Here is a 25,774-nt window from a genome sequence, read left to right on the forward strand (position 1 = left end):
TGGAATAATTAACATCATTAAAATGTCCATACTACCCAAAGCAATCTATAGATTCAGTGCAATCCCCATCAAAATACCAACGACATACTTCACAGAACTAGAACAAATACTTCAAAAAGTCATATGGAACCAAAAAAGACCCCGAATAGCCACAACAATCTTGAAAAAGAAGAACAAAGTCGAAGGGATCACATTACCAGATTTCAGGTTATACTACAAAGCGACTGTAATCAAAACAGCCTGGTACTGGCACAAGAACAGGCATATAGACCAGTGGAACAGAACAGAGAACCCAGAAATGGACCCAAGGCAATATGCTCAATTAATATTTTACAAAGGTGGCAAGAGCATACAGTGGAGTAAAGACAGCCTCTTTAATAAATGGTGCTGGGAAATTAAAACAACAATGAGGTATCACCTCACACCTGTCAGAATGGCCGCCATCAACAAATCATCAAACAACAAGTGTTGGCGAGGGTGTGGAGAAAAGGGGACTCTAGTACACTGCTGGTAGGAATGCAGACTGGTGCAGCCACTATGGAAAACAATATGGTGTTACCTCAAAAAATTAAAAATTGAACTTCCATTTGACCCAGTGATTTTGCTTCTAGGAATATACCCTAAGAAGCCTGAAACACCAATCAGAAAGAATATATGTACCCCCATGTTTGTAGCAGCACTATTTACAATAGCTAAGATCTGGAAACAGCCCAAGTGTCCATCAGTAGACGAATGGATAAAAAAGCAGTGGTACATATACACAATGGAGTACTATGCAGCTGTAAGAAAGAAAGATCTCTTATCCTTTGAGGTGACTTGGAGGGACCTAGAAAGTATTATCCTAAGTGAAAAAAGCCAAGCAGAAAAAGACAAATACCACATGATCTCACTTATATATGGGATATAAGGAACATTACAGTCTGAGGAATACTGTAGACCCAGAGACGTGGAAGCAGGGTACAGACTGACAACCCTCAGAAGAGGGAGTGGTTGGGGGTAGGAAGAGGTAAACCACAGAACTTGTATGCATGTATGTATAACCAATGGACATGGACAACGAAGCCGGGGACGGGGTGGGGAAAAAAAAGAAATAGGAAAAAGGTTCTAAGACAATACTTTGGAGAAGAGCCCAGATATTGATAACTACAGTGGTTGTATTCAGCTTTGAGACATTTATACACCATGTGAAATTCATGTATTACTCAACAAGACATGAAGGACAAAGGTGAGAAGTTCCTCTCAAGAAGTTGAGAGGTGGGAGGCATAAAACAATAAGGGACAGTAAAACCTCAAGCTACTGCCCAGTTGGTGTGGTTCAGTGGTTGAGCATTGACCCATGTACCAAGAGGTTGCTGGTTCAATTCCCAGTCAGGGCACATGCCCAGGTTGTGGGCCTGATCCCCAGTGGGAGGCATGCAGGAGGCGGCCAATTGATGTTCTCGCTCGTCGATATTTCTGTCTGTCTCTCCCTCTTCCTTCCTCTCTCTTTAAAATCAATAAAGAAAAACAACAACAACAATACCCTCAAGCTACCAAAGATTGCCCAGGGATGTGATGAATGCTGGGAAGAATTCTGTCATTCTGGAATGTTCCTTAAGATTTGTGCTGTTTGTTTTCTGGTGTCCCAATTGAATAGACTGACGGGAGCTGGAGAGTACAAAGTTTATTAAGCTGCCACAGAACATTAAATAATAGCCCTCAAATAATAACAGCAACAACAACAACATCACAGCTTTCCCAGATTTATTCATTAGCACTTTATGAACTCATAAAAATAAATAATATATGGAACTGACTGTAACAGCACAGAAAAACATTCTTCAAGTTAAAAATCTCACTGTATTTTTAGCATAATCACCAAGGCAGAATTTCATTAGTGAGTCAGACAGTCATATTTACCTTTTAAAAATAAGTTCTTGCAAAAAGCACATGTTCTTGATCTGGAAGTGTATTTTCTGATTTGTGTTTAATATTTTAAACAAATACAGAATTCTAATGTCAAAATGTTTTAAAATCAAATTATAATATTAGGCTTCAAATCCTTGTCTAGTGGGTTAGATAAAATATTTTGCTAAATCTAGTCATACTTATGCTAAAATTAAATTTGAAAAGACTCAGAAAGAATTCAGCATCTGTACATCTCACTGTAGGTTTTGGAGCAGAAAGTACAAGGCATATTTCTTTTTATCTTGTGTGCTTGACTGAGTGAATGGCATCATGAACGATTATAGGGCTTGTCACCAGGGGGATCAGAGGGAAAATTCCAGATACTCAATCCTCTGACCTCTGTGGTCTTAGACACGCTGCCCAACCCATCTGAATTTCAGTTTCCTCATCTGTAAATTGCACCTTTAAAAGTGACAGTCATGAGTTACCTGAGTTCAGTCAGGACTTATTTACAATAGGATCATTTAAACAGCAGTAAGAATGATCTTTTCAGAGAAACCTCCAGTAAGTGTTTCTTATTCCATTTAGAACATGTGTTTCCACCCCGGCCCATATGGTAGACAGTGAAGATATAAGGCATGCCATTTTGTGGTATGCTGCTTCAGTTTACAGTTTGTGAAAACATGAAAAATTGAGAAGAGAATCAAAGACTTGGCTAAACGTGAGTCGCTAGGACTCTTCCCCATTTCTAGCCTCATGATGGGTATTACCTTACTTCTTCCAGTGGGTTATTTGATGTGGTTTCTATTTGTTGATGAGATGAAGTGGCTTATCCTCTTTAACTGTATAGTTGTTTATAAAGTAAGAAAGAAAAATCAAGAAATAAGTTATCTTTCAGAAGCCTCATTACACATGAAATTCATTTAACCCCAAGCATATTCCAGGGGCTTAAACTGCAATAACATGAGGAGGTGGCTTGCTGGGTCCTTTGTTTATAAATCCCACTTGCTGCTGACTTGTGTGGTCCATGGCACATAACTGCTTCTTCCTTAGTGGACATACTCCTGGGAACACTTTCTGTCTTAATGTCATTCTTTTTTTTAATTTAATTAATTAATTTATTTTTGTTACAGGTGTTTCTCCTTTTCCCCCCCTGATTCTTCCCTCCCCCTCCCTCCCCCCTCCCTCCCCGCCCTGTCCTCAGCTTTGTTGTCCATGTCCATTGTTCATGCATACATGCATCTAAGTTCTGTGGTTTATCTCTCCCCCACCACCCCCTCTTCTGGGGATTGTCAGTCTGTACCCCACTTCCACGTCTCTGGGACTACCCCATTCCTCAGACTGTTATGTTCATTATATTCCACAAATAAGTGCCATTCTTGATGGGCACAGTTTAGCAATCACATTCTGTAACTGGCTTCAATAAATTCCAGGGTCAAGATACTTAAGTTTTACCTCCCAGGCTTGTCAAATTTTCTTCATTGCCTTTATCCAAATGTTCTTTTGATAGCCATTTTTTACATTTGCTTTGAAAAACCAACTCAACCAAACAAAGAAACTCAGATGAGAAATGTCCTTGGCATGTATAACAATATGAGATATGACTTAAATGGGAGAGAAAAATCTTCCCCATTGCAAATCTGAGCCTAAATGATAATGGAGTTGTGATTTTAGCCCATGAAAATGCGTTTGAGGAAGTGAACTGACCTTTAGCTTCTTTCACTGCTGAAACAAAATGAGGACATAAATAAAAATTAATTTCGTCTTATCACTTCATGAGATGTTATAATTCATTTTCATTTGTGTGTGTGTTGTTTACCTAGCTTTAAAAAACACGCATTCTTTTTCAGCATTCAAGGGATTCATATACTTAAATAGAAACTCAGGGAAACACTGATGTTTTTGTCTAGGGAAGAGGTTTCTAATCCTAATGTAGTGATTCTTTAAAAAGGTTATTTAGCTTCCTCTCAGTCCCATTCTGTTCAATCCCTTATACTTCTATAACAATTTGGTTACATCCCTCCAGGCAATGATAGGAACCAGCATCTTTGATTGATTATAGGGCTGACTGATGATCTTCCAATTGCTTGGCTCCATCCCTTGTAATTCAAATTAGAACCACTATTTTGAAACAATAAACAAATAAACCCCTTAAATTCAAGCACTGTGTACACCTATTTATATCTGTGCATGTGGCATTACAAACATCTACCTGTGGGCAGACATACACAGCTTACAAGCAAGCAATTTCTGATTCACTTATCTAATTTTACTGAGATTAGTAAAAAGCACTATGCCCACATTATAAGAGGAGTGACTTAGATTCGGTTCATTGAGAGTTTTCTGAGAGGAAGATAGGTTTAAGCAGTGGAATGTGTTACTAAAAGATGTATGCTTTCTTGTGTTGGAAACCTTTCAGAAGAATGTACTTGAAGTTTAAACATCTATTTGTAAAGATTAGAGTAAAATACGTGACCCTTGCTGGTTCTTGGAAGATTTGATATAAATACTATAATCAAGCAAAATGTAAATAATCCTCAATACTTATATAATTCAGTTCAAATGAAAACTGTTTTCCAAGACATAATCTTGTTTAATATTTGTAACAGTTCTTTAAGGGGTTAGTATGTTTATTTTCTTTGAGAAAGAATAAATAACTTAGCCATAAATTTCCTGGGGAAAAAAAACTTGATTTCATTAGGGTGCTTGTGGATAATGCCAGTCCCTCAAAGAATTGCCAGAATTATTATAAAAAAACATTTATGTAAAATTTTGTTATAATTTGAAAAGACATATACATATTAGTAATGTAAGCAATTGCCCAACCTAAGACTTGAATTCAAGTTGTTTGGCTGTAGACACTTTTATCTTCCCTACATAAAACAAAATTATAAAGTGATAACATATTTGTATTTGGGACTTTGAGTCACATTAAATCAGAATTAATGATTAAAAAACTATTATCTTTGAACAATTTTAATCAGTTTTACTCTGTTAATTGAAAGGTATTCTTTAAAACTTCCCCACTGTATGTATACCTTTACTTTTAACACTTTTAGTTATGTGAGATATTTTGTAATGCCATGGAATCAGCCACCCTTAAATATGTTTTTTGCAGTGAGTTATACAAAATACCCTAACAGAATACCAAAGACTGGGCGGCTTAAACAACAGAATTTATTTGCTCACAGTTCTGGGGCTAGAAGTCCAAGGTCAAGGTGTCACCAGGTTTGGCTTCTTCTGAGGCCTCTCTCCTAGGCTTGCACTGTCTCGCTGTGTCCTCATGTGGTCTCTACTCTGTGCACACACATCCTTGGGGTCTTTCTGTGTGTCCAAATTTCTTCTTCTTGTAAAGATACCTGTCAGATTGGATTAGAGACCACCCTAACAGCCTCATTTGAACTTAAAGGCCGTATATTTCAAGGCCCTATTTCCTTATACAGTCACATTCTGGATTAAATGGAGGCAGGGCTTCCGCGTATGCATTTTAGGGAGACACAGTTCAGTCTGTAACATCTCTGTTCTGTTAATTTGGGGCATATAATATATGTTCAATTAATATTTGTTGTTAAAATAAATTCATGATTGATAAATAAATCAGTTGGAGACTACCATTAACTATAAGCTATATTAAATATTGGCTGAATTATAAAACTTAATGGATTATCAAAATTATCCATTATAATTATTTGAATACAAAAGACATTTAATAGCATTCTTAAAATAGTTGTCTTCGCTATGTTGACTATGTACCTAAAAGAATATTTATTATTAGTTTTGTGTGGCTTGTTCATATGGTAAAAAACCTACAGTGTAAAGTGTATCACATTAATATATTTTGGAATTTCTATAAATTTAATAATCATAAGCAATTAAGTACATGGAGGTTTTTTGGGGATTTGTTTTATAAGACGGTCTCCACAAATAAATAAATGATAAACATCCATTTCTAAGATTACAAACCTAAGATGCTACTGCAGTGAATGCTGAATCTGTGCTTATAGTACTGGAGAGCAGATGCTATGTCTACTTGGAAGTGTTGGTTCATTTTCTTTCATTTATAAAGATGATGCTACAGTTTGAGTTTATCCCTTTCACCTTTGACTCCCATCTCCACTGAGGTTGGAGGGCTACAATTTGCCCTTTTATATTATATCATCAAATCAGGTAGATGGTGTCCTTCATGGCTAAGGGGTAAGGTTTTCTCTGTTTGATGGTACTTTTTAAACAACTCATCCATTAATAGATATATTACATGCCATTTTACCTGATGCATGCTGACATGACCACTAGGATGTTCACTAAAAGAACTTCTAATATGTTTTAGAAAAAAATCTCAACTGCCAGCTTGTAATAATTAAATGTTGTTTAATTCATTGAGTTATGAGAGTGCATTTCCTGTGGATATCGTTTTTTAAAAAATATGTTTTTATTATTTTTTTAGAGAAGAAGGGAGACAGAGAGATAGAAACATCGATGTGAGATAAAAACATCAATTGGCTGCCTCCTGCATGCCCCCTACTGGGGATCGAGCCTGCAACCTGGGCATGTGCCCTGACAGGAATCGAACCAGCCACCTCTCAGTTCGTGGGATGACACTCAATCCACTGAGCCACACTGGCTGAGCTCCTATAAATATCTTGCATCACTATTTCAGAGCTATAGCTTTCGTCAAACTAATGTAATTGAAAAGACGTAGAGAATAAAATTATGAAATATTCAAAAATCAGTTATATTATGCTGAAAGCAATAAGATTTTTTACATTTCTGAAGAAAAACTGAAAACTTACTGTGACTAAGCTGTCCATATTTTGAGATACTTCTAGTTGTTTTTTTGATTTTATAAAGTCATTTAATTTTATTACTTTTTATTAAGGTAGAATTGGTATGTACCATTATATTAGTTTCAGTTGTACAACATAATACTTTGATTGTTGAATACACTACAAAATGATCACCATGTTACTTGTAGTTACCATCACTCTAGTTTCAAAGATCCAATAGGTATTGGGAAAATGATTCTCTTATTTATGAGAAAATAAAAAAAGTTGAAATTTTAGGCCCTGAAGTACATCATAATAGAGTTAAAATGAATGATGAATTCTTTTTTTTTTTTTGGTCATAAAATACTTCCTATGCACAGAAAGCATTACACCATACATTTCTTTATCTAAAAGCCATTGGTACTTGGTTTATGTTACATATTAAAATAGCGTGTGCACAAAGACATTAGCGACATGCTAAAGATCTGACAATTATTACTCGGGGAATATTATAATTTTTTCACTAGAATAATTTAGAGATATAATCATTTTAAATACTTCATAATAATAATCCAGATAACCTTTAAAAATCCACATGTAGATATAATTTGTCACTAATGATTTTCTTCTAAAATCAGCATATAAATAGCATTACTTATATAGGATTACTTTAAATAAGTGTATGTTTAGGCATTCTATCTAGTAGACTTTTATTTTGGGGGTGTATTTTCTGACCTAAGAAAGATACACATTTTACATATTATCAATGCAAAATTCTCTTTAATTCTACATTTATGACTTTGCCATCTTACATTTACTGTGGAGACATTTCAAATCATGGTTTCATAATTGCTTTGGACCTCTTGTAAGTATCTTTGCTTTCCCATGTAAGGTGAAAGAGTGGGTGAGATAATCTAAGGCAAGTTAAAGGAGCAGTGCTTATCAACTATAAGCAGAAGCAGGAAGGGTGTTCTTTACAACTCCTAGTATACACAGGAGACTCAAAATTAGATACTGCCTTAAATAATTCTTGCCATTTTGAATGGAATTCAATTAACAGTTCATTGTTTGCTGATGTTGTGGTGGGTTGTCTCTTCCCCAGGTCCTGGGAGATCGATGGGCAAACATTTGTAGGTGGACAGAAGATCGCTGGGTTCTTTTACAAGACATACTTCTAAAATGGCAGCGTTTTACTGAAGAACAGGTGAGTCGTGGGGAAATTGTATCTCTGAAAGACATGGAGATGGAGAGGTGTTGAATGAATAAATGAAATAAATATGATGATTTGCTTTAATAATTATTTTCTTTGTTGGAATTATTTGATTTTTTTCAGTGCCTTTTTAGCACATGGCTTTCAGAAAAAGAAGATACAATGAGCAAGATTCACACAAGTGGCTTTAAGGATCAAAGTGAAATGTTGTCAAGTCTTCAAATACTGACTGTATGTATTTTTTAGCTTTCAATCATTTTTTATAAAATAAACTCAATAGTTTATATTAACACCATTATTTCATCTTTCTGTTATGTCTATCCTAAATCAAATGTTCATTGCTTTTGCTTAGGTCAGTCTATTTTAATACTATCATATTGTTACTTTTCTTAATTAAAATAGGGAAAGCTATAGGGCCCTGGCTCGGGCTGCTATTAACAAAATATCATAGACTGGGTAGCTTAAACAGCAGAAATTCGTTTTCCATAGTTTTGGAAGCTGGGAAATCCAAGATTAAAGTGCTGGCCTCTTGCCGAGGCCCTTTTCCTGACTTCCAGACAGTACCTTTATGCTGTATTCTGACATGGTGGAAGGGGAGGTGTATCATCCTTTTCTTAATATCACACTAATCCCATCATGGAGGCCCTACTCTCATGACCTCAACTAAACCTAATTACTTACCCAAAGCCCACCTCCTAATGTTGTCATATTGAGGGGTTAGGCCTTCAACATAATGAATTTTGAAGGGATACAAACATTAATTCCATAATATATAGGTACCTTTTCAACCTCGTTTTCTCAAACAAAATTGTACTCTCGAAAAAATGTAGCATACCTGAAATAAGACTACAGTTAAAATTTATAAGCAACACTAAGGGCCTGGCTGGGTAGCCCAGTTGGTTAGAGTGTCATCCCAATATGCCAAGGTTGTGGTTTCGATCCTCAGTCAGGGCACATACAAGAATCAACCAGTGAATGCATAAATAAGTGGAACAGCAAATCAATGTTTCTCTCTCTCTCCCCCTCCCTCCCTTTCTTCCTCTTTCTCTCTAAAATCAATAAAATAAAATTTAAATTTAAACAAGTAACACATGCCCAGCTGGTGTGGCTCAGTGGTTGAGCGTCATCCCATGCATCAAGAGGTTGGCGGTTCAATTCCCGGTCAGGGCACATGCCCAGGTTGTGGGCCTGGTCTCTAATCAGGGGCATGCAGGAGGCAGCCAGTCGATGCTCTCTCTCACCAATGTTTTTATCTCTCTCTCCCTCTCCCTTCCTCCCTCTCTAAAATCAATAAAAAAAAAATTAAGTAATGCTAAGAAGTACATGTGATATTCCATAAAGTTCTAAACACTGTAGTTCTAAAGTAATAGACTTAAGTAGATTCTCAGCAGTATGAGGAGTACAGGAGATGATTATTCTCACATATAAAGGGCTTTTACCCTAGTTTGGGAAGTAAGGAAAAACACATTGAAACAAGCCAATGTCGCTTATTGTAAGTACCTGTGTTTTGACAACTAAGAGAACTTTGGCAGTACAGATGCCATCGGGGAAGTCTTTATTGAGACATTTCAGTTTGAGTTGAACCTTACAAGATTATAGAAGATCTCTAAGACTTCTCTTTCACTGTGACTTACTATTTTCTAGTAGAGGCCAATCTAATATTAAGCCTTATTTTTCAAGGAAAATATTGTATAACTAGGATTTCTTTCTGATTTTTGATGGATCAGTTCCACTAAGTGCTAACATGATATAAACTCGAATGTAAAACAAAGATCTATTGTAAATAATGTTTCATAATTTTATCTAAATGAATCTGTGTATCTGAGTTGATATTATGTATTACACTTCACAATAATTAAATACTTTACTTAAAAAGCTATTCTTAACTAAATTTCCCCTGTTAAATTTGTACTATTTCACAAATATGTATTTGTATCATATATTTTTGGTTCCATAATTACTAATCTTTAGGCTTTTAATTTAAAATAGATTCAATTATGTATTACTGGTTATTTCAGGCTAACTTACTATTGATAAGAAATTATTCCTCAAAGATTATATGCTTTCTTGAGTTATGATACAGCTAAAGAGAGGTTTCTAAAAAGTAATCTATATATATCAACAAAATGCAAAAATATCAGTGATATAGTTGCAGGTTTGTTCTGCAGCTGATAGGGAACCATTCAGAGTTTGATAACAGCCCAGCCAGTGTGGCTCAGTAGATTAAGCATCCTCCCAGGCTTGATCCCCAGTAGGAGGGTGTGCAGAAGGCAGCCAACTGATGTTTCTCTCTCCCTCCCTCTCTAAAAAATCAATAAAAACATATTAAAAAAAGAATTTGATAACAATTATCCTTGCATTTTTAGAATATTCCTTGATAGTGAGACTTTTGGTAGTAAGGAGACCAATTAGAAGAACTAATCTAAAGTAGTATTGGGCATAAAGAGATGGAGAGAGACAAGGTTATTTCAGAAGAGGACATTGAGGGCCAGGAAAAAACACATGGCATGTATATAAGGTGTCAAAGAACATTAGTAGCAGAGTTCCAAAGAGCACCAAGACATCAAAACTCAGGTCCAGGCTTTCTAAGCTATTTCAAAACTCCTCATATCATTTGATTCCTTGACAAAAACTAACAGTAATTGAGAACTGTCATTTTGAATAATCATATGCCACTGTATTGACATTTTTGTGTGTAAAAGACTTTATTAGCCTCAGGGCCATGAAAATGCTCCTTTAGCAAAGTCTTGATAATTTTTCAATACGATTGCAATTCAAATTATGTCACCTTACTTGTGAACAAAGTGCAAATATGTTATGGATAAGTCTTACCATTTGATAGTTTAAGCCAATTAACAAAACCTGACAGCTGGTGTAGAATTTGAGGTAAAATTCCCCTGCTGACTCAGGCAGTGAATAAGAATTTAATGTTCATTAAAATATGTCACAATCTGAGACCCAAAACAGGTACCATCTGTCCCCCATTCCTACTACATACCTAGATATAAGATGCTGCATGCTAAAACTCTTTTTTGTTTTAATTTTTTTTTCTTAATTGATTTTAGAGAGAGAGAAAGGGAGAGGGAGAGAGAGAGAGAAACATCCATGAGAGAGAACATCGATTGGCTGCCTCCTGCATGCCCCCCATTGGGAATCTGGCCTACAACTTGGGCATGTGCCCTGATCGCGAATCGAATCGGCGACCTCTTGGTGCATAGGTTGATCCTCAACCACTGAGCCACACCGGCTGGGCCTAAAACTCTATTTTATTTATAATCAGTGGAATTGGTTTTGAAATATTATCACTAATAACCCGTGGGATTATTCTCCTACCTTTTATTTGAGGTGGGAGAGGAGGAGTCAAGTATTTCATTTCCTGTAGCTCTCTGGTTTCCTCCAAATTGTGTAGGTCTGTTATTTTTATGCTCAAAATGGAAGTCTGATTTGTTTTAAAGGATAAAAAAGAAAATGAAAGAAGAAGCTGGGGCCTTTATGAGGGGAATTCTAAGACTTATAGGAAAATGCAGGCTATCACGGGAAGGCCCAGATGTACAAGAGATGTTGTTGGGGAACTGTGCAAGATACTTTGAAGGATTGGCGGGGGTTGCCAGGGAGGGGCAACTCTGGGAAGCTTGATGATCCAAGAGAGTATGATGTGCATAGGCTTCAGGAGTCCTGTGGAATTGAGACACTCTCAGGTGGCTGCAGGATTGAATGGCGTAGCTGGAATGCTTATGGGAACTCAGCGAGTCCCCCGTGATGGGGCTATTTTACCAGAACTTGCTACCTTGATCTTAGTTTCTGTTCTTACCCTCAAAGAGTTCATTCAGAAAGAATGAATGGTTCCCAGTGTGGTCCCCAGACCAGCAGCATCAACATCAACTGGGAATTTGTTGGAAATGTAGATTCTTAGGCCCCAACCTTGGCCTACTGACTCAGAAACTCTGGAAGTAGGCCCAGCACTCTGCATTTTTTTAAATTATTACATTTTTAAAAAATCCTCACCTGAGGATATTTTTCTGTTTATTATCAGATAGAGTGGGAGGGAGGGAGAGAGAGAAAAAAAAACATCAATGTGAGAGAGACACATCGATGGGTTGCCTCCCGCATGACCTGACCAGGGCCAGGGAAAAATCGCAACCAAGGTATGTGCCTTTGACCGGAATCGAACCTGCAACTCATTGGTCTGTGGGCTGATGCTCTAACCACTGAGCAAAACTGGCCAGGGCAGTACTCTGCATTTTAACAAGCCCTCCAGGAGATTCTGATGTTCCCTCAAGTTGAGAACTCCCACAATGGATTAATCTACCTAAGTTTAACAACAGGTGATTTGAATAAATTGGAATACTTCTCACATATGGATAGCTGCACATAAAATAGGTTCAGAAATCAATTTTGCCATGTAAGAGAAATTGTCTTGGCATTACTCTTCTGATGAGAACATGGTGAAGATTCCCTGGGCCTTTTGTAAGTGTACATTCTTTTTTTTTCACTTCAAATCATCTAACCTTGATCAGATAGAACCTGTCTCTTCAGTCTTCTTGAGGATCTTAGCTGTCTCTTGCCCATCCCTACTACTGGCCCAATCTTATTTATTGACTGTACCTTCTTGTGTACCTCAGAGGTAGGTATTGGTGCCTGGCTTCTATGAAAAGAAAATCTTTCTCTTTGTTTAATATCCTAGCTGACTCGTGCTTCATAAATGTTTTTTCGAGCTCCCTTTTGCCTCCTGAGTTTCATAGAGCTCTGTGGTTCTCTGGAGTTCAAAGACCTATGATCAGGTTTTGATAGGCAGAAAGACACTTTTTCATACTCAAATAATTAATAACAATTAAATCATAGTTGTGTAACATTCCCACATAAAATCCATGCTGAAAAGAATTGATATCCAAGGATAGATGGGAAAAGGTAATTGATTACTATTATTCAATGTATCTGGAACCATCATGGATTTCCTGTCTTCTCCCTCTGTTGGTTATCGTAGGAGAGTTTTTCAGGAACTGAGAGATTATTGAGAGGCAGATCCAAACAGAGAGAGAGAGAGAGAGAGAGAGAGAGAGAGAGAGAGAGAGAGAGAGAGATTATTCATAGCAAAGACTGGAAACAAATCGAGGCAAAACAACTAAAAACACAGATCTAGAATTTACTAGATAGAAGCTTTTGTTAGTACAGTGATTTTGTCATACAGATTTAGATAAACATATATTGATTTGATAATTCCACAATTTCATAATAATGTTCTTTTTGCTTTGCCATGAGTATATTTTTCCTAATTGTATTTAATGGTGACTTTCCCCTTTATATTTGTAATGCTCGCCAAATGCTTCTTTATTTGGTTTAATGTGTTAGTACAGGAGACTTAGTTTCATTTGCCACTAAATCTCTTTGGGTATCCAATAGTGTTATAGATCATCTATGAAAACCTGTTTAGGTAAACATGAGGTTACCCATAAGTTTTCCAGTGCAAATTGTTTCCTATTTTTTTAAACACAACTCTCAGACTTTTGTCTGAAATATTTCCAAATCATTACACATTTAGTTTAAATAATGGAAACACCCCTTAGCCTTACACATATAACTATTTAAAATAATTACTTATACTCTGAGAAAGCCAAAGAAGATTGTATTTACATCTTTCTATTTTGAAATATATGTCTTTATGTCTATCGTGCATTTTTGCAAAAACAACTTGAGTTGACTTATAGCAAAATAAATGCATGTCGCCCAGCCAGAACAACATTTGGTTGGAGCACTGTCTTATGCACCGAAAGATTGCTGGTTCGATTCCCAGTCAGGACACATACCTAAGTTTTGAGTTCAGTCCAAGGTCGGGACACATACAGAAGACAACAGATATATGTTTTTCTTCTCTCTGTCTCTCTCCCTCCCTCCCTCCCTCCCTCCCTCTCCCTTCCTCCCTCCCTCCCTTCCCCTTTCCCCCTCCCCCTCTCTCTCTCCCTCTCTTTCTTTCCCTTCCTTTCTGTAAGCGTGTCCCCCAGATAAGGATAAATAAATAAGTAAATGCCATAAGTTAATTAAAAAAAAAAAAAGGAAAATGAGACCCCATAAAAAATTGGAGGAGTATACAGTCTACATTGAAATTCAAACTTGGGTCCCATTCTAGGCAGGTAGCATAAACTGTTGGTTTACTACTAGTCCAAGTACACACTTAAATTTAATAGGAGGAAAGCTAACATGTCAATGTACATTGACAATGTAAACTATCAAAATCAATGTACAAAACTTACCTATTACTAAGAATTTTATATATCGTAAGTCATATTCTGTCTATTGTATTCTTTCATACTTAGTGAAAAAACTTAATTATTGAGGAAAAATTAGAAATGAACTTCAAAACTTGCCATTTATTCTTTAAAAACGACATGCAGTAAGACTGCAATATGAGGTACACCAGGTGAAGCAGACTGTGAATAAAGGATGAACTGATTGAAGGAGACACCAGAGCATTCTGCATTTTAGAGCTAGCCATGCAGTTGGCATGCTAAAATGAGATACATAAAGTGTCAATGTCCTTTCCAGGAGGGTGCATTGATTTCTCTGTGTTGATGACACTTCAGTTTATGAGCAGTTGGTGCATCTGTTTCATGACAATTTCTTAGCCATATGTAATGTTAGTGGCTCTTAAATAGACTTGTGTTTGTTTTGGAATGACAGGTCTCCCAGTTTAGTTCACTATACTTGCTACCACCAACAAGAGGAGATTGTAAGGTAGCCATCAAATAATGTTTTTCTTTCTTTTATCCAATTCTGTGTTTACAAGTTGTGTCAGAGACTAGTATTTGGCTGGAAATGGGATTTCCCAAAGGGCAGGGTGACCTTAATGGATGAAATGAAGGAATAAGCTGCCCTGATGTACTGATTTCACACATGCTACTTTGTTGATTGATTCCATATCAACCAAAGGGCATGTGTAATCCTCTGTAACTCACAGGAACTTTGGAAATAAAAATGGTCTAAAAGTTACTTCATAAAATGTGTACATATTTTGAAAACATGCATAGTCATTTCAAACGGTTTGTATCATACTCAGCTACTGAGTTCTATTATTTACTGGACTCTAAAGTTTGTTTTAGAAGGCAATCATACAAAGAGCCAAAAATAATTGAATAACAGATACTAAAATATTGAAAAGTCAGTAAAACTTCATAACAAGGGTTTTGTATCCAAATAATGGAAAAGAATATAAAAATTGCAGAAATAATAATATTAGAAATTTATCCAAATAATCACAGAATTTCAGAATGGGGAGGCTCTTTAGCCATGCTCATATTCTCAATTAGCCATCTTCTCTGTGATACTCCTGCCATGTGGTATTTCACTTTAATTCTGCTAGAAATTAAGAGGAAATTCACTAACATTCAAGAGCCATGCCTATCACTCTTCTGTTAAATGTTAAAAAGTAATTTCCATATGTTGATTGCTCTTTTGCCTTATGAAAAAAGGCTACTTTTTTACTTGGCAGTTTTTCAGATATTTTAAGGTAGCTTTTAAGTTCCTCTGCTAGGTGTTTATTCTGCATCTGACTTTTAGTTTTTATTTTCAAGCTTCTTGGGAAGATCACTGGGATTTAAATTTTATATTTATATTTTTATGGGATCTTGGTCCTTTGCAGGCACAATTACAATCTTTTCTTATCTATGCAAATGAGAAAAATGTGTGCAAAAACAAGTTGAACTGTAGTGTTTTGTAAGATGTAGCCTAGGCTTATTTTGTATTCATCCTTGTTTTTTTTAACAGGTTTTGAAAACAGATCTAGAAAAGAAAAAGCAAACCATAGACAAACTCCGCTCACTTAACCAAGATCTTCTTGCAACACTGAAAAATACATCAGTCACACAAAAGATGGAGGCATGGCTGGACACCTTTGCCAAGCGCTGGGATAATTTAGTCCAAAAACTTGAAAAGAGTTCAACACAGGTTAGTGATACTAATTATCCTACAATAAATGTTTCTTGAGATTTTTGAAATCTAATGTATTGAGAGAGCAATATTATAACCCTACAAAGGATGTCATTGGGTTACTCATTGCCAAGTATTCAGTTAAATAAAAGCATGACTCTCATGGTTGTTTCCATACTGGAGCATGTGGGAGGAGTGGAGGAGTGAGTGACAATCCACTGAGCTAATTACTGCCTTCAGGAATGGGGATCTGAATGACTTAGAAAAGTTGGACAAAATGCTAGAGAATTGTGTTGTGTCATCAACTGAGGAAATTAATTGTCCTAGGAACATTTGGGATAGGAGCCGGCTAGGGCATAGGTCCTTAGATTTCAATAAAGACCTCTTTATATTAGTGCAAGTGAGAATCTAATCATTGGACTTTCTACTACAGATTGTTGATTCATAAAACCATGCATGTGGCTTAGTTACATTTAACACATATTGGCTGTAGATTAGGAAAACATTACACTTGTAGTGTTAGGAAAATATTACACTTGTGTTATAATGTGCTTTCATGTTAGGAATTTTTAAAAGTTTGGGTAGTTTATAGAAAATAGGATATTTTTAAAGTGGAAACTTACTGCCTAATGTTGTCAGATGGTGGAATCATGAGCAGTCATAAAAAATATTAACACGAATGTCTAATACTATTAACATATTCTGCCATATTGTTTTGCATGATAGAGGCTAATTTTTTTCTAGTTGGTCACAATGCATAGTTCAATACACCATGCATGCATCTCTATTACAGCACTGACCACATGCAGTAGTGTTAGGCAAATATCTCCTCTGTTGTGAGGCAGGGCAGAGAGTTTTCTTGAGACGTGACATCTGGTAAGTAGCACTTAGGAAATGCTCATTGAAAGATGAAGAAATAACAGTTGAAGTATTCCTGCCCTGGCTGGTTTGGCTCAGCAGTTAGAGTGTAGGCCTGTGGACCCAGAGTCCCAGGTTCGGTTCCCGCTAAGGGCACGTACCTTGTTTGCAGTGCATCCCCGCCCTGGTTGGGGTTGTGTGGGTGGCAACCAGTTGATGTGTCTCTCTTACACTGATGTTTCTCTCTCTCTCTCTCTTTTTCCCTCTCTCCCTCCCACTCTATCTGAAGATAAATGCAAAAATGTCCTCGGGTGAGGATAGAAAAAAAGGTTGAAGTATTCCTTCTAGAAATAGAATTTAAGAAAATGTGATCAAGCAAAATACACGATTTTCAATCACAGTTCAGCTTCCTTTTAAAATCAAAGTCATATTCAAAATTTGCAGGAATATAATTTGCAATTATTTCCTATGCAATCGTTGGGCAATAATAAACATTCCATTTGTTTTCCATTGAATATTTCAGCAGTTACTTGATCTAATAGTGATTTTACTACCAGAACACGAGTCCTCTTATTATATGTGATCTGGCCAGGGCTTCTTTGTAATACCATTGGCATCTATGTAATAAATATGCAAGGCATTTGAAAATTTGATGCTTTTATTTTATTTTACTGAATTTATTGGGGTGACATGGGATAATACAGGTATATAGGTTTCAGGTGTACAATTCTATAATACATCAATTGTGTATTGTGTGTTCACCACCCCAAGTCAAGTCTCCTTCCATCACCATTTATCCCCTCTTCTGCCTTCCTCAATCCCCTTTCTCCTCTGGTATGATTTCATTGATTCCATAGATTATTGCTGCTGGAAAATTATTAGTTACCATGTTTAGAAGGAATGGCATTATTTGATAAAGAATGTTGTTTTGAAATGCATCCCTTTAAAGCAGTGGTTCTCAACCTGTGGGTCGCGACCCCTTTGGGGGTTGAATGACCCTTTCACAGGGGTCGCCTAAGACATAACAGTAGCAAAATTACAGTTATGAAGTAGCAATAAAAATAATTTTATGGTTGGGGGTCACACCAACATGAAGAACTGTATTAAAGAGTCACGGCATTAGGAAGGTTGAGAACCACTGCTTTAAAGGAATATGTTTATAAAGATGTAACTTAATAATAGGTCATGTTCTCCTTTACTTACATTACATGCAGTGGTTTTTAAATTTGGGTCTCCATAATAATCACCAGGGAAACTGATCAAAATGCATAGTCCTAGACTGTGTGCTCAGAAAATCTCATTCGCTAGGCCAGTAATCTGCACGTAGTCTTTGATGTAGTCTGCTGACCACATTTAAAAAAAACACACAAAAAAACAAACAAACAAACAAACAAAAAACCAGTGAATTGGCAAGATAACAAAATATGTGCCAATTCCCACATTCTGGTTTTCCACAATGCTGCCTGAAATGGGAAGGATGGAGACCTTCTTAGCAATGGAATGTTGAAATATCCTAATTTCTTTGGTATGAGACTACTTTCTGAAGAAGGTTAGACACCTCATCAAAGTGTTATGAATTTATTATGCTAGTTAGAAAAAAAAAATCAAGTTAGAAGCCTTATTCTTAGTGGGCTAGAAATTATGAGACCACCCCCCAGAGAAACTTACTTAACTTCTTATTTTTGAACTTTTCAATATCTGTAGTAAAACAGTACTAGTTCTAGTTTGTACATTTCTTTATGAAATGGAGTCTGACATACATTACATGTATCTACTCTGGTTGCTCACTGGATGTGATGAGGATAAAATAAAGCCATAGACATGAAAGCATTTTGAGGAGGAAAAAGATGCTCCGGATATGCAAGGCATACTGCTTAGTGAGTCTAGAGGGCTTATTATGGTTCACTGTGATTATTTTCATTTTCAAACAGTTGTACACTTCTACACCAGGCCAGAAGCAGATAAATGGATTTATATTAGGCACGTTGCTTCCTAGAACACTAACCCTGAACTTCTCTTCAGCTCCTTTAAGTTTTTGCTCGTTGACTTTTCCCCAAAATGCACTATCATAGGCCCAATTCATATCATTGCTGGGGGTTTTGGGGCTCTTAGGAAGAAAAAAAAATATAGCTAACCAAGGAAAGAGGAATTAAAAGGAGACAGAATGGGCAAAGAAATAGTATCTTATAACTTTAAAAAGCCATTGATTTTTCTCTCTTGAATGTAAGATTGAACTTGATCAAAATTAAAATTACATAAGAAAAATTCCAAGAGCATTGAGGGTAAGGTCATGACTTTGAAGAACAAAGCTCACTTGTGTGTATATCTTCCAGCATGTTTGTGAGAAAAAAACATCAGCCCATTAATGACGCAATTGATATACTCAGTCTTTATAGAATCCTTTGAAATGATTGGTACTACAAAGAAGGAGCAAAATTCCAGTAGTGGTTAAAATCCAGTAGGATATAGGAGCTGTAACTGAGATGACAAGGCATCTGATTGTGCTCGTATAAAGAACATTGTGTGCCCGAAATTTTGACTGCAATTTAGGTCAGAGCTTTGAGGGATTTTGAACTTATGAAACAGTAGCATGGCCAGAGATCAAAATGTGAGGGAAAAAATCAACTGTGAGGGCTGTTCTCCTGCATTTCAAAGTCAGATTGAGCTTGAATAATATCTGGACACAAGAAGAGGATGCTTAAGGTGATGAGAAAGCAGCCTAAGAAGACAGAAAGAGAGAGACACACACAGAGAGAGAAACATTGATGTGAGAGAGACACATTGACTGGTTGCCTCCTGCATAATCCTCACCAGGACCAGGACCAAACTGCAACCAAGGTACATGACCTTGACTGGGATCGAACCCACGGCTCTTTGGTCCACAGGCCGATGCTCTAACTGCTGAGCCAAACTGTTCAGGGTGAGATGCTTTCATTAAAAAACATATATATTTTCCAGTGACAGTTGACATACAATATTATATTAGTTTCAGGTGTGCAGCATAGTGATTACAAATTTATATAATTTATTTTTTGTTTCTAAAAGTTAGAAAGAATAATAACCCTTGCTTTGTGGATACTTAAAATAAGAAAAAAGAGCTAATGAAATATACTTTTTGACTTCTTTAAATATTCAGATGACCCTGTTTCCTCCCAGTTTTTTATAAATATGCTTGTTCAAATTTACACTATTTTTCCCCTAAATACTCTGACCCCAAGGAACATAATTTTATCTTGACTATACTTAGGAAATATGATAACCCAAATTTTATTAGAGTTAATGTTTTAAAGTTAAATAGATTTTAAGTGATTTGAAATATTATTTTCCCTCATTTAACTGAAATCATATATACTGTGGAAAGCCATACTGTTTAGTGAGTCTATAAACCACCTTCTTCATATGGTTTATAATTTATCGTGGTAATTTATATTAAGCTTGGCATCAGATATGTAGTTGTAAGAATATATCTCGGTAAGTCCAGAAGCTCTGTAGTTCTGTGATTTTTTTTTAGCAGAGTAAATTATCTTCTTTGCCAGGAATAAGAATCATTCTGTGACTCATCTAAGTCCATAGATTTTATTCCCATTTCATGAATATTTTGCTGTACTCCTAATGACCATTTTTGCAATGTTCTGAACTATGAGCACAGGCATCTCCAAGGTAAAATTAATATACTCAGAACTTCCCTATCCTTGAACAGAAGAATATATGTTTATTCAACATGTCTGTCTATATCCATAGATGCCCAAATAGAGAAAGTGATCATTGTGTCTGTATCTATTCTATATCATTTATGTCCTGCTGAGAGTTTTAAAACTCTTGCCAGATATGTGAATAGTATGAAACACAGTTGAAGATAATAAGCCAGTGTTTTTCATAAAACCAGAAATGCAAATAGAGAGGTGCAAAATTATTAAGATGAAAATTTCCTTATTTGCCATTCTTTTCTGAGTGTATTCTCATTTTTTAGAGATCCTGTTTTTACTTTCCATAAAATATTTTACATGCGTATTCTGACTGCACCTATTCTCAAAGCATTATTTTGTAGCCCTATTGATACTTGAAATGTAGCTACAATTGGTTTTCTTTTTGTCAATGATTTTAATTAAAAATATTCTAATGCCTTTCAGTTAACAATCCTTTTCATAGTTTCTTGAAAGCTTTCCAAGCCTAATCAGCCCACTGCCAATGAAAAAAAAAAACAATTCAATGGTTTTATAAAACCTAGAATTAAAGTAAAATTTCCTCACTTATTCTAGGTTTCTGTCTTTTTTAAATTCATGGACTAAACATTTTGAATAGAACATCTTTTGATTATTGCTTAGATTAAAGGTTTCATTAGAACATGTTGGAGTTATAGCCCAACTAACTTTGGAAATTAACTCTATCCTTCTGCAACCTCCAACTAAAGTAGATGTTTGAGATTGGGCTTTGTGTAACAGTGCATTTGGTTTTATCTTGTAAATTTATTAGCAATAACAACATAAAATGTTGTAGGCACTGAGAATTTAAGAGACTAGAGCTGAGTTAGCTATTGGAATTTCTCATTTCTTATTTATAAAATGAAAAGTTTGGACTGGGAAGATCTCTATAGTGTCCTTTCAGTTCCAAATGTCTATGATATGTTTCTCTTTGCTTGAAATTTTATATACAGCTCTGGAGTAATTAGTGGAGAGATTTCAACTATCTCAGTCTCAGAGTCAGCTGGGAGATGACAATGAAAATACAATTATCTTCCTATTAAAAAAGACTGGCTTCTGAAATGATTATATTTCACTCATCATGAGTATGTAATTAAAATACCACGAAGATAAATTACTCAGCATCTATATGATACATCTGTTATCTCCTGACAATAAATGAAAAATACAAGATCTTTTCCTAAATGTGTGCTTGATAATCTGCATCTCTAGTTATAGAACGTGTCAGATGGTGTGTAGAGGAAGGTCAGGTGGATCAGCAAAAATAAATCCATTGTTTCTTGAATTTCTTCAGGTGCAGCTAATTCACACAGTTGCTCAAATTCTGTGTTTAGTATGAATTCTGAAGCCCACATGCCTCTCCCCTTTCTGTCAATTTGTACAAAAGCTAATTTGAAATGAGGGACAAAATATGGACATGAAATCGAACAGTTGTGTAGAATAAACCTTCTTAATTATCATACAATATTTTATTTCAAATAGGAGAAAGACTTCTTTTATGATGTCTTATGCATAGTGACTCTAATTGTGCTCGTGATCCCAATGTCAGTATCTATTCAATAAATTATATAGCTTTATTACCAGAATCAAAACAGGCTAGCAGTTGCCCAGCTGGTGTGGCTCAGTGGATTAAGCATCGTCCCATGGGCTGAGAGGTCCTGGTTCAATTCCAGGTCAGGGCGCATGCTCAGGTTGCAGGTTCAATCCCCAGTAGGGGGCGTGCAAGAGGCAGTCGATTGATGTTTCTCACATTGATGTTTCTAGCTCTCTCTCCCTTCCTCTCTCTCTAAAAATCAATAAAAACATATTAAAAATGAAAACAAACAAACAACAATAAAAACAGGTTAGCAGTTAATATTCAAATTTTGTCACCAAGCTACTGTCATGAACTTTAGCATTCCTTGTATGCTACACTTAGCTTCAACAATTTCTCTGGACTCATTCATGAGATAGAGCATTTTATAGAATTTTGATTGATAACTCAGCTTCTTTTTAAGCACCTGATCTTTAACCCCAAGTTTATTATAAAGTACAGCATATCAATTACTTCTGTGCCTTGTGGTGCTACACCTATGGGGATCATTTTCAGCCTGGCTACCAATTCTCAGCTAAAGTTGTTACTATGATTATATAGTATATTTTAAGCTGTAGAAATGCAGTGCCTCCATACCTATTAAAAAATCAATGACCACCCTAAGGTTATGTACATACAAACAATACAACAAAACACATTGATCCACAGTTGTCAACCTCATTGTATTTTTTTAATTGATTTTTTAGAGAGAGAGAAAGGGAAAGAAAGATAGAAACATGGATGAGAGAGATATATCTATTCGCTGCCTGCTGCACACCCCCTACTAGGGTCAAGCCCACAACCCCTGCCTGTGCCCTGATCAGGAATGGAGCTGGGACATCTCAGTCCATGGGATGATGCTCAATCCACTGAGCCAGACCAACCAGGCTAAGATATATACATATTTAACTTCATTGTGTATGTGTGTGTGTGTGTGTGTGTGTGTATTTTATCCTCACCCAAGGACATTTTTGCATTCATCTTCAGATAGAGCAGGAGGGAGAGAGGGGGGAAGAGAGAGAGAGAGAAACATCAATGCGAGAGAGACACATCGAGAGGTTGCCACCCACACGACCCCAACCAGGGCCGGGGACAAACTGCAACCTAGGTACGTGCCCTTAGCGGGAACTGAACCTGGGACTCTCCGGTCCACGGGCCGACGCTCTAGCCGCTGAGCCAAACCAGGCAGGGCCAAAAATGTGTACTTTTAAACAAATGAAAGAGTAGACATGAAGAAAGAATTTTATTGTTTGAGAGCAGTTTGATTTTTCCAGACCTACCAAAATTATGCAATCTTACAGCAAGATGATGTATACCCTAGGACTATCAAGAGACTGCATACATACTTTTTCAGTTTTTCTCTCAATGGGAAAATATAACCTTTGGAAATCAATCTGCATAATCTTATGAATTAGAAAGTTCAGTATAGAAAAAAATTCCTGTATTTTCTCTGAACATTTAGAAGAGATTGTTGTTATTGCTAATATAATATGTATCAAGCGAGCCCGTATTGTGTTCAGATATTACATAATTTAATTTTTGCATCAGGACTGGCTACCTAATTTGTGGGGCCCAGTGTAAAATTGAAACACAGGGCCTCTTGTTCAATTAGTATTAAGAATTTCAAGAGGTGACAGCAAGTATGAAACCAAGCGTGGAGTCCTTCTGAGTGAGGGGACCTGGGTGTCTGCACTCCCATGAAGCCAGCCGTGTTTGCCACATCCCTGTGAGAGATGTGTTTGCATTTCTATTTTACATATAAAAAAAATAAGTCAAAGCTCTGAGATAGTAACTAACCTGCCCCAAATATTGTAGTATGTGAACTGTGGACCTAGGGTTTAAGAATAGTAGAGCCTGACTCATGGGCCTCCACTTTTAATTACTGTAAGAGCACATAGTAGTCACCAGAAGGAAGGGGTTGGGGTGTGGTGTTGGGGGTAAAGGGGGCCAAATATTTGCTGATGGAAGATTATTTGACTTTGGGTGGTGGGCAGACGATGCGATATAGAGATGTATCATACAAGTTTACACTGAAACCTATATGATCTTATTAACCAATGTCACCCCAATTAATTGGATAAAAATAAATAAAGAACGACTAGCTTCCAAACCATAAGACAAATACTTTGAAACTAACTCTTTGCCATTTTTACTGGGCTAATTAATTAACATATCAAGGGGAAAATATTTAAAAACAAATGTGTTTTATTTTCATGAGAACGTTCCAAAGTAATCTTCAGTATAGTATACTCATAATCAAAATGGAGAAAGGTAACTTGATAATAATTTAATTATGTAGACTCAAAGTTTGTTGAATGTAGCCCAAAGTATATTATATTCTTTTTTTGACCTTGCACTCTTCAACATTTTAGTAAAGGCAGTAAGGCATTCTTTTTTGTTTTTAAATCCTCACCCAAGGTTATTCTTCCATTGTCAGACAGAGTGGGAGGGAGACAGACAGACAGACACACACACACACACACACACACACACACACACACACACAGAGGGAGGGAGGGAGGGGGGAGGGAGGAAGCGGCTAGAGAGAGAGAGAAAGAGAAACATTGATGTGAGAAAGATACATCAATTTCTTGCCTCCATTGTGACCCCGACCAGGACTGGGGACCAAACTGCAACCGAGGTATGTGCCCTTGACCAGAATTGAACCCAAGAGTGGTCTGCGGGAGGACACTCTTAACTGCTGAGCCAAACCGACCAGGGCAGTAAGGCATTCTTATCAGATGTTCAGTTGTCTTAATTTTAATGTATTTGGATGACAAGCTTATAATGCCAAAGGTTCATAGGGATTATAGACTCAAAACAACAAAGAAAAAGAGTTTGAAAATTTTCTCTGCTTATAAAAGCAACATTTTGTGGAAACTGTTTTATTGTAGAATGCTGGAAAATATAAAGAATATAGACATGGACAACAAACTGGGGAAAGGGCAGGGAGGGAGGGAAGGGGGGAATCAGTGGGGGGAAAAAGGAGAAACATCTGTAACAAAAATTAATTAATAAAAAAATAAAATAAAATAAAATAAAAAGAATATAGAAATATGTAGTGCACAATAGAAATTATCTGTGCTTTGTCTGCTAAAAATAACCACTAATATTTATATCTTGCATTGTTTATTCACTATTACAATGTAAAAAATTCCAGTGACATTTAAAAATATTTTAAACATGTGCAATGTTTCATCCGTTATCACATGCATGTAGTATAATTTATTTAAATCATCACCTACTGACATTAGGCTGTTTCCAGCATTTTACTGTTATAAATGATTCTATGAACAAGGACAAATGCTATATGTAGCCTTCAGCATCAAAATAAATTCAAAGGTTAAGATACTGGGTGAGGAAAATTTGGTTTTTTTTATTTTTTTTTATTTTTTTTATCCTCACCCGAGGACATTTTTCCATTTTTTGTTCAGGTAGAGTGGGAGGGAGAGTGAGGAACAGAGAGAGAGAGAGAAACATCGATGTGAAAGGAACACATCGAGTGGCTGCCACCCGCACAACCGACCAGGGCCGGGGACAAACTGCAACCGAGGTACGCGCCCTTAGCGGGAACCGAACCCGGGTCTCTCAGGACCGCAGGCCAACGCTCTAACCGCTGAGCCAAACCGGCCAGGGCGGAAAATTTGGTTTTGTAACATTTAAAAGAAACTCCCTCATTTACTATGTATTCAGTGCATGTAATTATTTTGCATATTTACAGTTTTTTATGTGACACTCATCTCACAATTATTTGTGTGGTTGTCACCTTCACTACTGTACTGTAAGATCCCCCATAACAGAGATTCCATTTTGTGCATTTCTGAGTGCCCTGTAGTGATACATATTCTATCCATGTTGGGAT

At 36.5% G+C, this 25,774-nt stretch overlaps 1 protein-coding gene across 1 annotated transcript in view; it reads left to right on the forward strand.

Moving 5' to 3' along the window:
• DMD (dystrophin) overlaps nucleotides 1–25,774 on the forward strand; it is a 2,326,146-nt gene that overhangs the window by 783,072 nt on the left and 1,517,300 nt on the right. Inside the window, exons 14-16 of the mRNA XM_036270045.1 lie at nucleotides 7,753–7,854; nucleotides 7,984–8,091; nucleotides 15,619–15,798. Of these exons, the coding sequence (XP_036125938.1) occupies nucleotides 7,753–7,854; nucleotides 7,984–8,091; nucleotides 15,619–15,798 (390 nt within the window). The remainder of the gene's footprint in view (nucleotides 1–7,752; nucleotides 7,855–7,983; nucleotides 8,092–15,618; nucleotides 15,799–25,774) is intronic.

The sequence above is a fragment of the Molossus molossus genome, unplaced genomic scaffold, assembly GCF_014108415.1.
Source record: "Molossus molossus isolate mMolMol1 unplaced genomic scaffold, mMolMol1.p scaffold_m16_p_2, whole genome shotgun sequence".
NCBI lineage: Eukaryota > Metazoa > Chordata > Mammalia > Chiroptera > Molossidae > Molossus > Molossus molossus.